This window comes from Sinohyriopsis cumingii, chromosome 10 (assembly GCF_028554795.1).
Source record: "Sinohyriopsis cumingii isolate HCF-2022 chromosome 10, ASM2855479v2, whole genome shotgun sequence".
NCBI lineage: Eukaryota > Metazoa > Mollusca > Bivalvia > Unionida > Unionidae > Sinohyriopsis > Sinohyriopsis cumingii.
Genome location: NC_142970.1, coordinates 22,805,200 through 22,818,760, shown reverse-complemented (window position 1 = coordinate 22,818,760; position 13,561 = coordinate 22,805,200). Strand labels below are relative to the sequence as shown.

Below are 13,561 nucleotides of genomic sequence, written 5' to 3'. Positions count from 1 at the left end.
ACAAACAGCACAAAATAAATAACCATTAAAAACAATTTCAAGAAATCTCTGAAATGTAGGTCGCATAGACATCCCTCTGAAGCAAAGACTTTGTACTTATGAAAATTAAATATATATATATATATATATATATATATATATATATATATATATATATATATATATATATATATATATATATATATATATATATATATATATATATATATATATATATATATATATAAGTAAAAATGAAACAAAATATACATTATTCATTTTGCTTCGTCTTGAATAGTCCTCTTTGTAGATAACAGACATATTTGCATACGGGGTCCATTTGTAAATTTTCCCACTGTGACCTTTCGCATTAGGCCCCTAAACCAATAGGCCTTTTCATTAACGCGAGTGCAAGTCATCCACAAAGTTAGGTTCAGGTCTTTACTGTAGAACTAATGATGTTACTACTTTCAACAGCTTAGCATGACCTTTAATATTTGACTCGGGACCTCTTACCATGAAGATGGCTACTTCAGTGGTCATTTAAAGGTTATATTAGCACATTTAGTACTAACACGATTTGTGAAAACACCATATTTACAGAACATAATTTGAGGAAGAGGTGTAATAACACGATTTTTAATTTTTTCATAAGAAATATCAGATCGACGCTATTTCCACTATTAAGGCTAGCTAGACGTCATAAGAAGTCTTTTAGCGAAAAAGAATAGCAATAAATAAAATTTAGGCTGGGTACCATGTCAGCAGATGTATATAGTTGTGGTCACATTGGACATATTTCTCAGTTTGAACCAGCTAGACAATCAAAGAAGTGTTTATTGAAAACCGTATATCAATATGACCAACCATTCAAGAGAAATAGTAATACCAATATGTGAGAAAGCAGCACCATGTTAGCAGGTTGCCATTTTTGAGGTCAGAGCTGTACAATTTCAGTTATAACTAAATAGACATCATAAAGATCCATGTCAGCATGACCTTTCATTTTGAAGATGATGTGATACAATTTTGAAAATGACCATCAGAACAAACCATTTGAACTTTAGATCTTCTACGTTTCCCTTTTGACTAAATATACATCATATCAAGACGTTTAGAGAAAACCAAACGTTACATAAATAACAGGCACCATTTTTATTTACTAAAACAGTTCACTTCACAAGACGTTTTCTAGCCAAAAACACATGTCGATGTCATGGTTTGTTTAGAAAGATTGCGATTAAAAAGTGCTGAGGATACCTGACATCTAATAATAAAATGAGATTTTAACAGCACCAATTTCATCTGCATTAGACTCCATACGAAATCATAAAACGAGAACCACACATCGATTTAATCAGTCGTCATAGACGAGTAGCAACAACAATTTCATCTGCAATGTATCAGACTCGATAAGAAATCAAAACGAGAACCACACGTAGATTTAATCAGTCGTCCTAAAGGAGTAGCAACACCAATTTCATCTGCAATGTTTGAGACTCCATAAGAAATCATAAAACGAGAACCACACGTTGATTTAATCAGTCGTCCTAGACGAGTAGCAACACCAATTTCATCTGCAATGTATTAGACTCCATAAGAAATCATAAAACGAGAACCACACGTTCATTTAATCAGTCGTCCTAGACGAGTAGCAACACCAATTTCATCTGCAATGTATTAGACTCCATAAGAAATCATAAAACGAGAACCACACGTCGATTTAATCAGTCGTCCTAGACGAGTAGCAACACCAAAAATTCATCTGCAATGTATTAGACCCCATAAGAAATCAAAACGAGAACCACACGTCGATTTAATCAGTCGTCCTAAAGGAGTAGCAACGCCAATTTCATCTGCAATGTATCAGACTCCATAAGAAATCATAAAACGAGAACCACACGTCGATTTAATCAGTCGTCCTAGACGAGTAGCAACACCAATTTCATCTGCAATGTATCAGACTCCATAAGAAATCATAAAACGAGAACCACACGTCAATTTAATCAGTCGTCCTAGACGAGTAGCAACACCAATTTCATCTGCAATGTATTAGACTCCATAAGAAATCATAAAACGAGAACCAAACGTCGATTTACTCAGTCATCCTAGACGAGTAGCAACAACAATTGTTTTAAGATAGCCATAGAGTATATATTGGAAACAGATCGTCGACGCCCTTTCCATTAAAGATAGACAACATACGGTCCTCTGCCGAACTTTCCATCACAATATGACTTTACTTTTAGGAGTAGCAATGGGAAATCTTTCTATATGGCCGTGAAAGTAGCCATAAATCACATTATAATCATTTTCATTTAGGACCTACATACATACATATATATATATATATATATATATATATATATATATATATATATATATATATATATATATATATATATATATATATATATATATATATAATAATAATAATAATAATAATAATAATATATTGTAGTAAAACTCCATGCTTATTCAACCATTTCTCCAGCGCGAGAATTTAATGCGTAGAGTTAGCAGAATCTTAAAGCAAACCATTCTGGTAGCCAACTTGTACGTCTGTGCCACCTAATTATCAGTAGGTTAAAACATATTGGATGAATGTGTGTCACAAATTTCATTGAAATATCCAGGCAGATTAGATAATGTAGTTACAATAAAGTTGTGCTTATCGATTATGGAGAAAATACCGTTTTGAAAGGTTGTCCCAAACACCAAAGTCCTGTTATGTAAATTTAAGGTCAATTTTAAATTCCTAGTTACTGCTAGGGATTTACGGGCTTAGCTCATTAGATTCAAACTATTGTTTTAATGTGAAAACATACTTGTCTTTATATTTATATCTGAAACAAGGCAAAATATTCTTTAAACTGTTGCTATAATATCAACATTTATAAAAGTGGTCATACATCTTACTACAAGCTACCAAAACATATAGATTTTGAACAAAAGTACAAATTGCTTGGCATAAAACTATCTTAAAAAAGCATCATGTTGATAAATATATTTTATGCTTTTCTAAAGAAAAAAAGAACATTACTGGTCCATTCATGTTTTCGTTATACAAACTAATGGATTCATTGCATATTACTCTTTAACAGTTAGCGACTAAAATGACCATGCTAAATATATTTTATGGCATTATATATTTTTCATAGCCTCTGAGATGTACTTTAACAGAATGATCATTACATCTTCTGGGGGCCCCGAGTGGCCGAGTGGTCTAAACGCACACCGTTTCGGATCACTGCCAACTCACCTCTGACTGCGTGGGTTCCAGTCTCTGATGCCGCCAATTTGGGTATGTGAGAATGTTGGTCAGTAGCTTCTCGTGGGTCAGTGGTTCTCTCTGGGGTTTTCCAGGTTCTTCCTCCACCAGATATACTGGACGCCATATATAACCTATATTGTGCTGAAACATGGCGTTAAACCATACAACAATAACAACAACAACAACAAAAAACGTTACATTTCTTGCAGTGGACACTATAATTACATCCTCACCTCATATAATACCACATTACTTTATAAGATGTTCTTGAGCTATGTTTTCTTTCTGAAACTTACAACTGTTCTCATAAAAGATAATACTGATGGATATCGTATTCGGTTGCAACTATTATCTTATGTGATTATTTGGATGGCTCTAGTGACCCCATCTTCAGTTAATTTAGTCGCGTAAAGACTAGAAAACATTACAGTAAAATCGTACCTATAAAAGCAATACTATCATATTATTTCAGCTCCATGTAATAATGTTGAAACGACTTACCTCATCTGAAAACCACATAGTAAATGGTGAACAACATATCATGCCATTATCATCGACATCTTGAGGGATTGGGAACATCATACGCAGGTCATATTGCAAGTTGGGTCCTAAGTACGACGTAATCTTCGAGAGATTCAGAGTAATGAACTTTCGAACTCTGGAACACAACTTTGCATCTGGAGTCTTCACTTCGTCTACCACCATCTTTGTTATTCTTGCAAACACAACATGGTTCCTAAAGCTCACAGTCAATCTATGGAAAAGACCAAGGTCAAAAACACAGCAGCCACAGAAAATTAGGTTTTCAGATGTCTCTTTATTCTTGGCGACAGGCCATCGAGATGCACAGGCAGCTAGAAGCCTATGGAAAATGGGAGGTGGCAGAAACTTTCCTGTAAACACCCAGCACAGGATTGAAGTGCTCACCAATCGTAGATCACATTCAGGGGAAACAACTTCCACCGGGGATTCCTGACGAAGCATGCAAGGGATAAGGTAGAAATTATCCACCTAAAGCATAAAATATATAACGGATCAATGACTTCCCAGGAAACGAGTTAGTCATTTTTATAACAAGCAATGTTCACTGAATCTCATCCCCCCAGTAGATTAGAATGTTATTATACAGCAAGCACTATCCTCTGTATATGTAACTGTCCAGGTAACATGCTAGTCATTTATACAGTCAGAATTATTTCTGGATATCTAACCTCCCTCGGAACAAGGCTTACATTCCACCATCTGATCGATCTAGACCGTCATCAGCAGTGTAGATCCCACTCATAATTCAATTCCTCGTAAGGATAAAAAGTTATATAGTATACGTGCTAAACCGTTTAAACTTAATATGGTCTCAATAGTGCTCACAAGCAGTTGTCATTTCTAGTCGACGCCCACAAGAGAGTGATGATAAAACCTTCCATTCAAAATCTGATAAAATATTGCCTCTGTCCAAAGCTTAGCCAATACTTGATATTGATGCACACAATATTAAGACGGAAAGTAAATCATGCATGGTTTCTAAGATTTATCCGATGAATGCCGCAACCAGGTTTGACGATGTTGAATATTATCTATATATTTTCTAATAAAGAAAATGAGACGCCATTCAATGTATATAATTTGCATGTTATCCGTGCTATGCTTGAAAAGAGACTTAACAATAAATCTACTTCTGACTTCAGGTTTTTCCCTGTCTCTGTTTCTAGTCTTTTCATCAAAATAATATGTCTTGGACACTGGCTGATCCAATTGCATTCTTTTCTTGGTACCTGTTATTATTAAAATGACTGAAGCTAGAGCTAAGTTCAATATTTACTGTTGAATTAGTAACTGAAGCTCTGTAGCAAAGATAATATGGAAAACATTCTTTGACATGAATTAAAACTAAAACGACATCATAGTTGTTCAAGAAGGAAATCCAGTAATAATATAAATAATGCAAGCAATTCAAATAATAATAACAATAATAATAAAATATATTTGGCTCCTTGACTAATAGAACTAAAAAATCTTGGACATGAAGTAAATTATGTAAACTATGGGGAGGATCATAAAGCCTGATTGATACAACCTGGCCAACAAACATGTGATGTGCGTCCGATTCATGTCATTCGATAATGAATTTTTTAAAAATGTATTTGGACGATGTTAATTCTATATGGCCTGCCCAGACTGCTGGCAAATGATGCCATGTGGAAATAATATGCCTGAGCCACCACTTGGTGATGGGAGACCCCAAGCCTGGTAGAGATTTAAAAGAGAAACGTATATACTTTGTAATATTAACACAGTCCCTCTCCCAGGAATGAGCAGATGCATCCCTCCTCCCTGAATCCGATAGCTAAAATCGTAAAGTTCCACTGCATAAAGGACATATTGCAAGTGTTATCAAGGACAACTTTTAAATGCCGTGGTACGATTAAAATTTCAAACCATGAAATTGAATCAAGCCAGACGGTCAGAATGTCATTTGCAATACAAAATATGGATACAACTCGATTACGTTAATGCAAAAGGTGTTCGCATTAAGATACTTTGTCAAGAATAGAAAAAAAAAATGATATTCTAAATGAAATAATGTTACTAAGTCATTTAACTGAGGATTTCGTTAATTTTGTTATTGCCCTCCAGTTAAATGAATAAGATAAAATTTACCTTTGGATGGTATTCTAACCAGAAATCAACACCGTTATGTAATAATAACAGGTACATGACAGGTGTTATGAAATTGTGCATGATTTTACCAGATTATATTAAATGCATCCTTAAGTGTCTTAGGAAGAGGATAAACGAGATAATTTTTTTTTTTTTTTTTTTTTTTTGTTTTAAGTTTTGTACATGGTCAAGATTTTAGAAATCACATGTATCAATTTTATTATCTCAAAATGATTTGCATTCTTGATTTCAGCTAATTTAGAAAAATATCTTAGGTGTTTAGTCATATAACTGTTTTATCCTTCCCCAAATGCGTCATGTATATTTAAAGTTCTGACAACATGCAAGGTTTGCAAATATACTGTAAACCTTAGAAAGAAGAAACCCTGAAACACTTATATCAACTGACCTTCTCCCCATTCTCATTAAATGACCTTGACTTGGAGATGATATTTAATTGCTCCATTAACAACAATATATGATCTCTGTGGCGATGTAAATCTGGATCTTGTGTCCAGGCAGCATCTATGAAATAAAATACATTTGGTTAGGTCCATTGTTCCAACAACAGGTTGGTTTTTCATACTTTTTTGAACCATATGCATTTAAAACATCGAAAGTGTAACCGTTGCCGTTATTGTCATAATGAAAGGAAAGCATGTTTAACACTTGCAGGTCATCCATGTTTACTATGATAGTACCAAAACTATCACCATTTTCCTAAACATAAACGTCATAAAATTCCATTTCTTTTAAATAGGACATTTCAGGTCAAGTTATAATAGAATTAATAAATGAATCAACTTAAATGTACCAGACATTCATGTCCGAGTATCATATAATGAATAAAGCATCCATTCATTATTATGGAATATATGAACATACCCACCACAACATACATGTAACACTAATATTGGTAACCATAATTCATGGGGAGAATACTGAAACATCTATGTGTCTATCGATACTGCATCAAAGTGGATTACACCCAGCCATCACTTTTGTCTGCATATTATCTGAATATTTGGACAATGTACATACATATCATTAAACAAAAATTAACACATTTTTTTTAATTATTTAACACTAGTACTACAAATGGCCTCTTCTGAGAAACGAGTACAAATCGTTTCTGTTCTACATACGAACGTTTATTTTGGATTTGTTCGACATATATTAGTTAATTATTTTAAGAATTACATCCATGTTCTGCGGCTTTTTGTTTTTGTTTTTGGTGTGCAAAAGTAAACACACCGTCGTAAACATGGCGAGCATAGATTTAAATGTAATAAACACATGCAATATAGCAAGCCTTATCTGGAAAGGGAATACTTTATGAATCTCATGTTCTCTGTCTTGGTTGTCAAAGTAAGATTAGATAAAACATAACAGTGTATTTACCTCATATAGGCTTAACATATTTATCATAAGCCAAACTACCTGAATAAAGAAACTCTACCTAAGTATCACATTTTACTCATGTCATCGTTTAAGTTCTAATTAAGTATTTAACTTTTATACCTGCCCCAAACCCCAATTTTATATCACAGTGTTAATGTTATAAATGAAAAAGTAGTCCAACTAGGGACATACAAATATATACTACTGATGATGGGAAGCTTTTGTCCAACTCTGGCCCTGAGTATAATATATGTTCACTTCCCAGTACTTACTAGCGAACCATACATGTTGAAGTATCAACACTTTTTCGTCTATAAACAAATAAATAGGTTACTGTATTGTGTGCAAGTCTATGTTAACTTTGCTTGCCCCATTTACAATGGTATATACAGATTGTTCTACTGAAGCTTCACGTATTTTTTGTATTGTATTTATGCTTCATCTGACATATATATTCTTTAGAGAACTAAATGAAAATCGAATTTATCTGCAAAACCGAGAGCCCAATGATCATGTCATGTATGGAAAAACAATGCAAATTTATTTTCTTGAAATAACAATTAAGTTTGCAATGAATTAATGAAGGCGCGTCTCTGAAAGAAAACAAACTAGAATGCAATACTTAAGTTTTTATCTGGATTTGATCAGCTTAAAAACTATGCATTGCAAGTCACATTTAACAAATCCTATATCAACATTACATAAGCATCTATTCACTTTTTACCCATAACAACTTTCACCCCAGCTATGGAAGTTATTATGTATTACCGTCCCTACCTTCGTTTTCATTCTGCACAGGCTACCGTTATTTAACAGTATATCTTGACCACGTATGTATCAATTTAAGATATAATGCGTAAACTACATCCGCACTAAATATGTTTTTAATTACTCACATATTGGAAAGTTTGGGTAATCTGTAATTTGCATTTTGGACCTAGATTTAGATTTCCCTTACCCAAGATGCAGTTATCATATTTTCAGTTATCTGAAAGGGGTCAAAATTTTGCTAAGTCGATTTGTCTTACCCCTCGCTTACTTTTCCTTTGTGCGTACAATCATGGGTGCAATTCATAGATAATATCCCTTGACCTTATAGCTACGAGTTATATGAACTGTCTACATCCCCAAGAAGAAGACTTTATTTAGATACTCACTTATTGCAAATGCTGCTAAATATATGATGTCTGTCTCATCTGACGCATTGCTAAAACATTTGTTCAGCTTGATCTACAAGCACAAAATGGATGTGTGTCTTTTGTTCAGTACCTTGTTTTGTTCTATCTCCTTTTTGCACGTTTCTGTCTTATATACCCTAGTCTTCAAAGCATTCGGTGCCAATCATCCACTTGGAGTCAAACTAATATTTTGCTCAGACTTAATTCGCGCTTCAGAAAGTACACTGGTCTTAGGTCATAAAATAGAAATTATGAATATATACATAATTTTCCAAGGTCGTCGTTATGTTTTTATCTATTCAGGCCATTTATAATGCCATCAAATAAATCGTTCCATCCTGTACGTATTTTTAGTGTTACCTGACCGCACTAATCTTCACCGGTATTCGCTCCTGCTCGAAGCAATGTAGCATGTTCATTCAGTAAGACTTACTCTGACCGTTTTCGTTGCAACACAGCCGCCGGTTTAGACTGTGACTTCACGATCTTATCCAAATTTCATGCAGATTAATAAAATGCATGTTACTAATGCTGTTTGGATCCATCCCTGATTTTACGTCAAGGAGTGTATGGCTTTTTTTCGGACTGAACCTTTTATCAGTCATCCTTTTCATTTTGCTCACAATGATTATTACATGAATGTCACATTTGCACAAATAATATTTGATTTGAAACTGTAATTTTGTTTTCCTGTGCAAATCTGTTATCATGTCATACATGTTTGTACTGTTTGGATTTTAAAGCTATGGTCGTACACAAAAGTGATATGATCGTGATTCAATTGCTATAAGTCTGCAAAACATTTGTGTTTCTCATAGAATTTACAGGGCACAAATTTAAACAGAAAGACAGCTAAACTAGGGCAAGTTAAGTTATGGATATTATTAACTATGAAATCCAAACAAAATAGGTCGCAATAATATTTGCTTATGACCTGGTTGCTATCCACGACCTGTTGTATGTGTAGACGATATTATATATATATATATATATATATATATATATATATATATATATATATATATATATATATATATATATATATATATATATATTGGAGATTATTTCGTCTACACATACACGTTTGAGAAGAGGAAGTGAATGAAATTGCCAAAAAAGAATAAAATTGTATTTTATAAATGAAACAAAGAACAAACTGTGAAAATGACGGTGAGGGATATAAAGGCGGCATATTATCAAAACAGGCTATAAAAAGTAAGACACTTTACAAACCAACAAGTTCTAAAGTAAGGATTCCTTTATCCCTCAAGTCTGACCATTTCTGCGTGACACCATTTTCAGAACCATTGTTAGAAAGGCCAAGAGAATGAGCATTATTGTCATCGGGGATATGCCGAGCATTGATGATTAACTTCAGGGCATCAATCAGCCACTTGGGGTCCAACACTAAATTCTCTCTCAATACGTCGGTGCTGAAAAATATCCATATTTCAACAGATGTTAACAAATATTTATTTTATGTTGTATAATCTAAAGATCATATTTATTCACCCCGACTACTCTTCCTATTAGGCTTTCACATCTATGTTGCATATTTTGAAGGAAAAGATGCACAAACAATCAACACACACGCTTGATTTATGACAGTAAAAACGTAACTTTGTGTTAATGTTGAAAGAACAAAATGATTCAGTACATGTTGTATTTTTAAAAATAAATACTTCTAAAGAGCTGGCGTGGACTACAACATTATGATACGAGTAGAACAAATTTCATTCAACTTGCACTTCGTCCACAAATCACCATTACAGATAGTATTACTGAATACAAGACTGATACCGCCTTAAAAATCCTAATCTCACCTGAAGTAAATAATTGTCCCCATTTCATGAAGAAACCTAAGAAAAAGGTCCAGTTCTTCACTGCTTTCGATTCTGACAGTTACTTCCATGTTTATACGTTCCACGTCCTTGCGAGAAATAAGCTGCAAACACAAGTTCATTTGTATAAATGCTTTATTAACTCAATAAATATAATAGTTATCTGATATCTGATTCAAGCTACATTTAAGGTTTACAGCTATTACGTAAATAAGCAAGAGTAAATGCAGTTGTCCTAACATGGTCATGCAATATGACAGCGAACTTATGGCTAGGCTCATTCATATTAGTTAATTGTTGTGGGTCATGCGTCCATCAAGAAGTGCGCCTGTAAAGTTGTATCAAATACGTGCAAGGAATACATACTTAGTTCAATTTTACAGTCCTAATATTTATATATAAATATATTCTCTTCATATATATATATATTCCTTTCATCTGCTAAATTTATGTCTGAAAGAATCTGCGAAACGGGCACATCACAATATACACGTGAACGACTTTCGGAATCTACCTTAAATACTTCTTAAATCCCATTTACACCCGATTTTTTGTATCTTAACAAAACATCTACCGAATATAATTAAGAGTAAATACAGTCGTCCTAATATGATCCTGCAGTATGAAAGGGGACTTATGGTTAGACTCATTCATATCAGTTCATTGATGCGAGTCACGCATCCATCAAAAACTGCGTGTGTAATCTATTCGCTACACAACGAGACTATTAATCTTTTATGTTGGTCTCTGTTATAAATGATATGATTTGAGCAGCATGAAATTAAGATTATTCATCGTCTTAAATGTTTTAATGAGTTACTTCCTCAAAATTAACGTTAATAAGAGAAGAGAGTAACTCGTAATGCTCCAAATATAAATGTAGCATATCTAGAAACGACCAATATATATTGCACGCATTTAAAGTTGTATCAAATACGTACAAGTAATAACTACTTAGTTCAATTGTACAGTCCTGATTTTATATATATATATATATATATATATATATATATATATATATATATATATATATATACATACACATATACTCCTTTTATCTGCAAAATGTATTTCTGAATTCTGGAAAACAGGCACATCACGATGTACATTTGAACGACAACCTCATCTTTAAGAGAGGAAGGAACATAACACATGTACAATATTTCCATACTAGTTCAAGATATATCATGGGGTACTTTGTTTATTGTTGTCATTAAAAGATGCATGGTTCTCGGAAATGTCATATTATTGCCTCAGTTTTCAAAATGAAAAATGTATGCAACTTAGAAAACTTACCCTCGGAATCCACCTTAAGAACGTTTCATATCCCAAATTTACAAGCGAAAAAAATTATATATTAACAAAACAAAAAAATTGCATGATCCTTTTATGGTCAAACATTTTAATGAATTGGGGATAGTATTTTATATATTTCACACGTAAACATTGATTCAGCAGCAGCAGTGTTTTATACAACTTTACATGTGTGTGGTCTATTATCTTTCCGAGAGAAGAAAGGCTACGTCTCACCACTTGCTTTAATTTTAAAGAAACCTGACGCGAACCTTTCGTGATGGAATATATTAGACACTCTCTAAGCTCGTCCTATATAGTATCACATACATAGTTATTTTCTGTATAACATGCATAACGACCGTTTCATAAATTATCTGCAGTTTTATTAATGATTTTAAACAATTTAATACCGGATTAATATTATGTTGACAAAAGGTGATTAGTACCTGTCATTGTACAGTTCAAAATATATTTATGTGTGTTGGAAGTTCCTATCGATTCGGTCAGAGAAAGTTTTTAAATACATTAGTATGGTAACTGATGCAGCAAGAATAGAGGTATCGTCAACATCAAGTATACGATTGTTTCGATAACGTTTTAATAGTGTGAATTCCATTTGTGGGCATGAGATTTCGATAAATTGGATGGGACCTTAGAACAATGATTCTAGAATCACAAAGAACCATGTTATTTTGCTAAAGAACATCAGAATCAAAAGCAACGTATAAGGAATAAAATTATTCATTCCATTGTACTTAATGACAATTATGTTTTCAATTCATATGTTTCATATTTTAGTACATTGAAAAATAGTTTAAAAATACTGATTAATATTAGTAAAGTAAATCATCAAATGAGAGTAGCCACTTATGCATACATCATGTGATTGCTATATAGTCATGTTAAGTGCAGTGTCTTAGGAGTGATTTAGAAAGTCCTAAAGGACACTTATAACTTGAATGAATTTGGACATAGTCATAATGTTATTTAGTCTTTTCTCAAACTTGGATTAATTCCTCAGAACATATTCATAATAATATTAAATGCTTTTCAAACCTGTTACCACTGTTTAACTCGATCCTCCTAAAGGCATGGATTAACCAGTTACATGCCTGCAAGGTTCACTCCCGAATTAGAACATATTTTGTAATAACTGACATAAAAGTACCAAATGTTCTGATGTATTTATTAATCTCAATGATGGTCTCCACTAGACGAAACAATCACGATACATTTTTGAATGACACTCATGTACTGTAATACATAACGATCAAAGTTACCATTCTGAATTGGGTTTTCATTACAAATCTCCACGTGTCGAATATTAGAAACCGAGTGGGGTTTAGGACTAAATGAATAAGACAAACACAATGTGTGAAAGATGGAAATTTATGAAATGAATTAATAAAGAAAAATATATGGTGCAAAAATATAATGATTCCCTCACGCTCCCAACATAGATTGAACCAGTCACTCTACACAAACATTCACACATTGAAAATAAACCAAAAATATGAATTCAGTGTGAAATACAGATCCAAGAAACCTCATGGACTGCAGATACGTTCCAAACAGTATCATACACTAAAAGAGAGATTCAAATAATCTCAAGTATGGATTCAAACTAATCTTGTCATATTCAGAATGTGTTTCAAATAATGTTATAAACTGTAAAAGAGATTCACATAATCTCTTGAAACACAAATGAGATTCAAAATAATCTTATGCACATAAAAATGCCCCAATCTGAACAACAATTTTAAAAAAAAACGTATGGTTCTAGACCCCTTGTACAGTCGCATGATTACTTGGGTTGGCCCACACTCTTATAGGCCGCTCGCACAATTCAGGGGTCCACTACATGTACAGTCATAGGTATACACACGTACAGACAGCATACAGCTCCATTTTGAGTTAGCTACGTCAACGTCTGT

The 13,561-nt window shown here is 33.2% G+C and overlaps 1 protein-coding gene across 1 annotated transcript in view; it reads right to left on the bottom strand.

The window, feature by feature from the left end:
• LOC149789714 (uncharacterized) overlaps positions 1-13,561 on the bottom strand; it is a 40,472-nt gene that overhangs the window by 13,520 nt on the left and 13,391 nt on the right. The window contains exons 6-9 of the mRNA XM_089973104.1: positions 10,314-10,435; positions 9,724-9,923; positions 6,321-6,436; positions 3,755-4,264 (exon numbers count right to left, since the gene is read on the bottom strand). Coding sequence (XP_089829230.1) covers positions 3,755-4,264; positions 6,321-6,436; positions 9,724-9,923; positions 10,314-10,435 — 948 coding nt within the window. The remainder of the gene's footprint in view (positions 1-3,754; positions 4,265-6,320; positions 6,437-9,723; positions 9,924-10,313; positions 10,436-13,561) is intronic.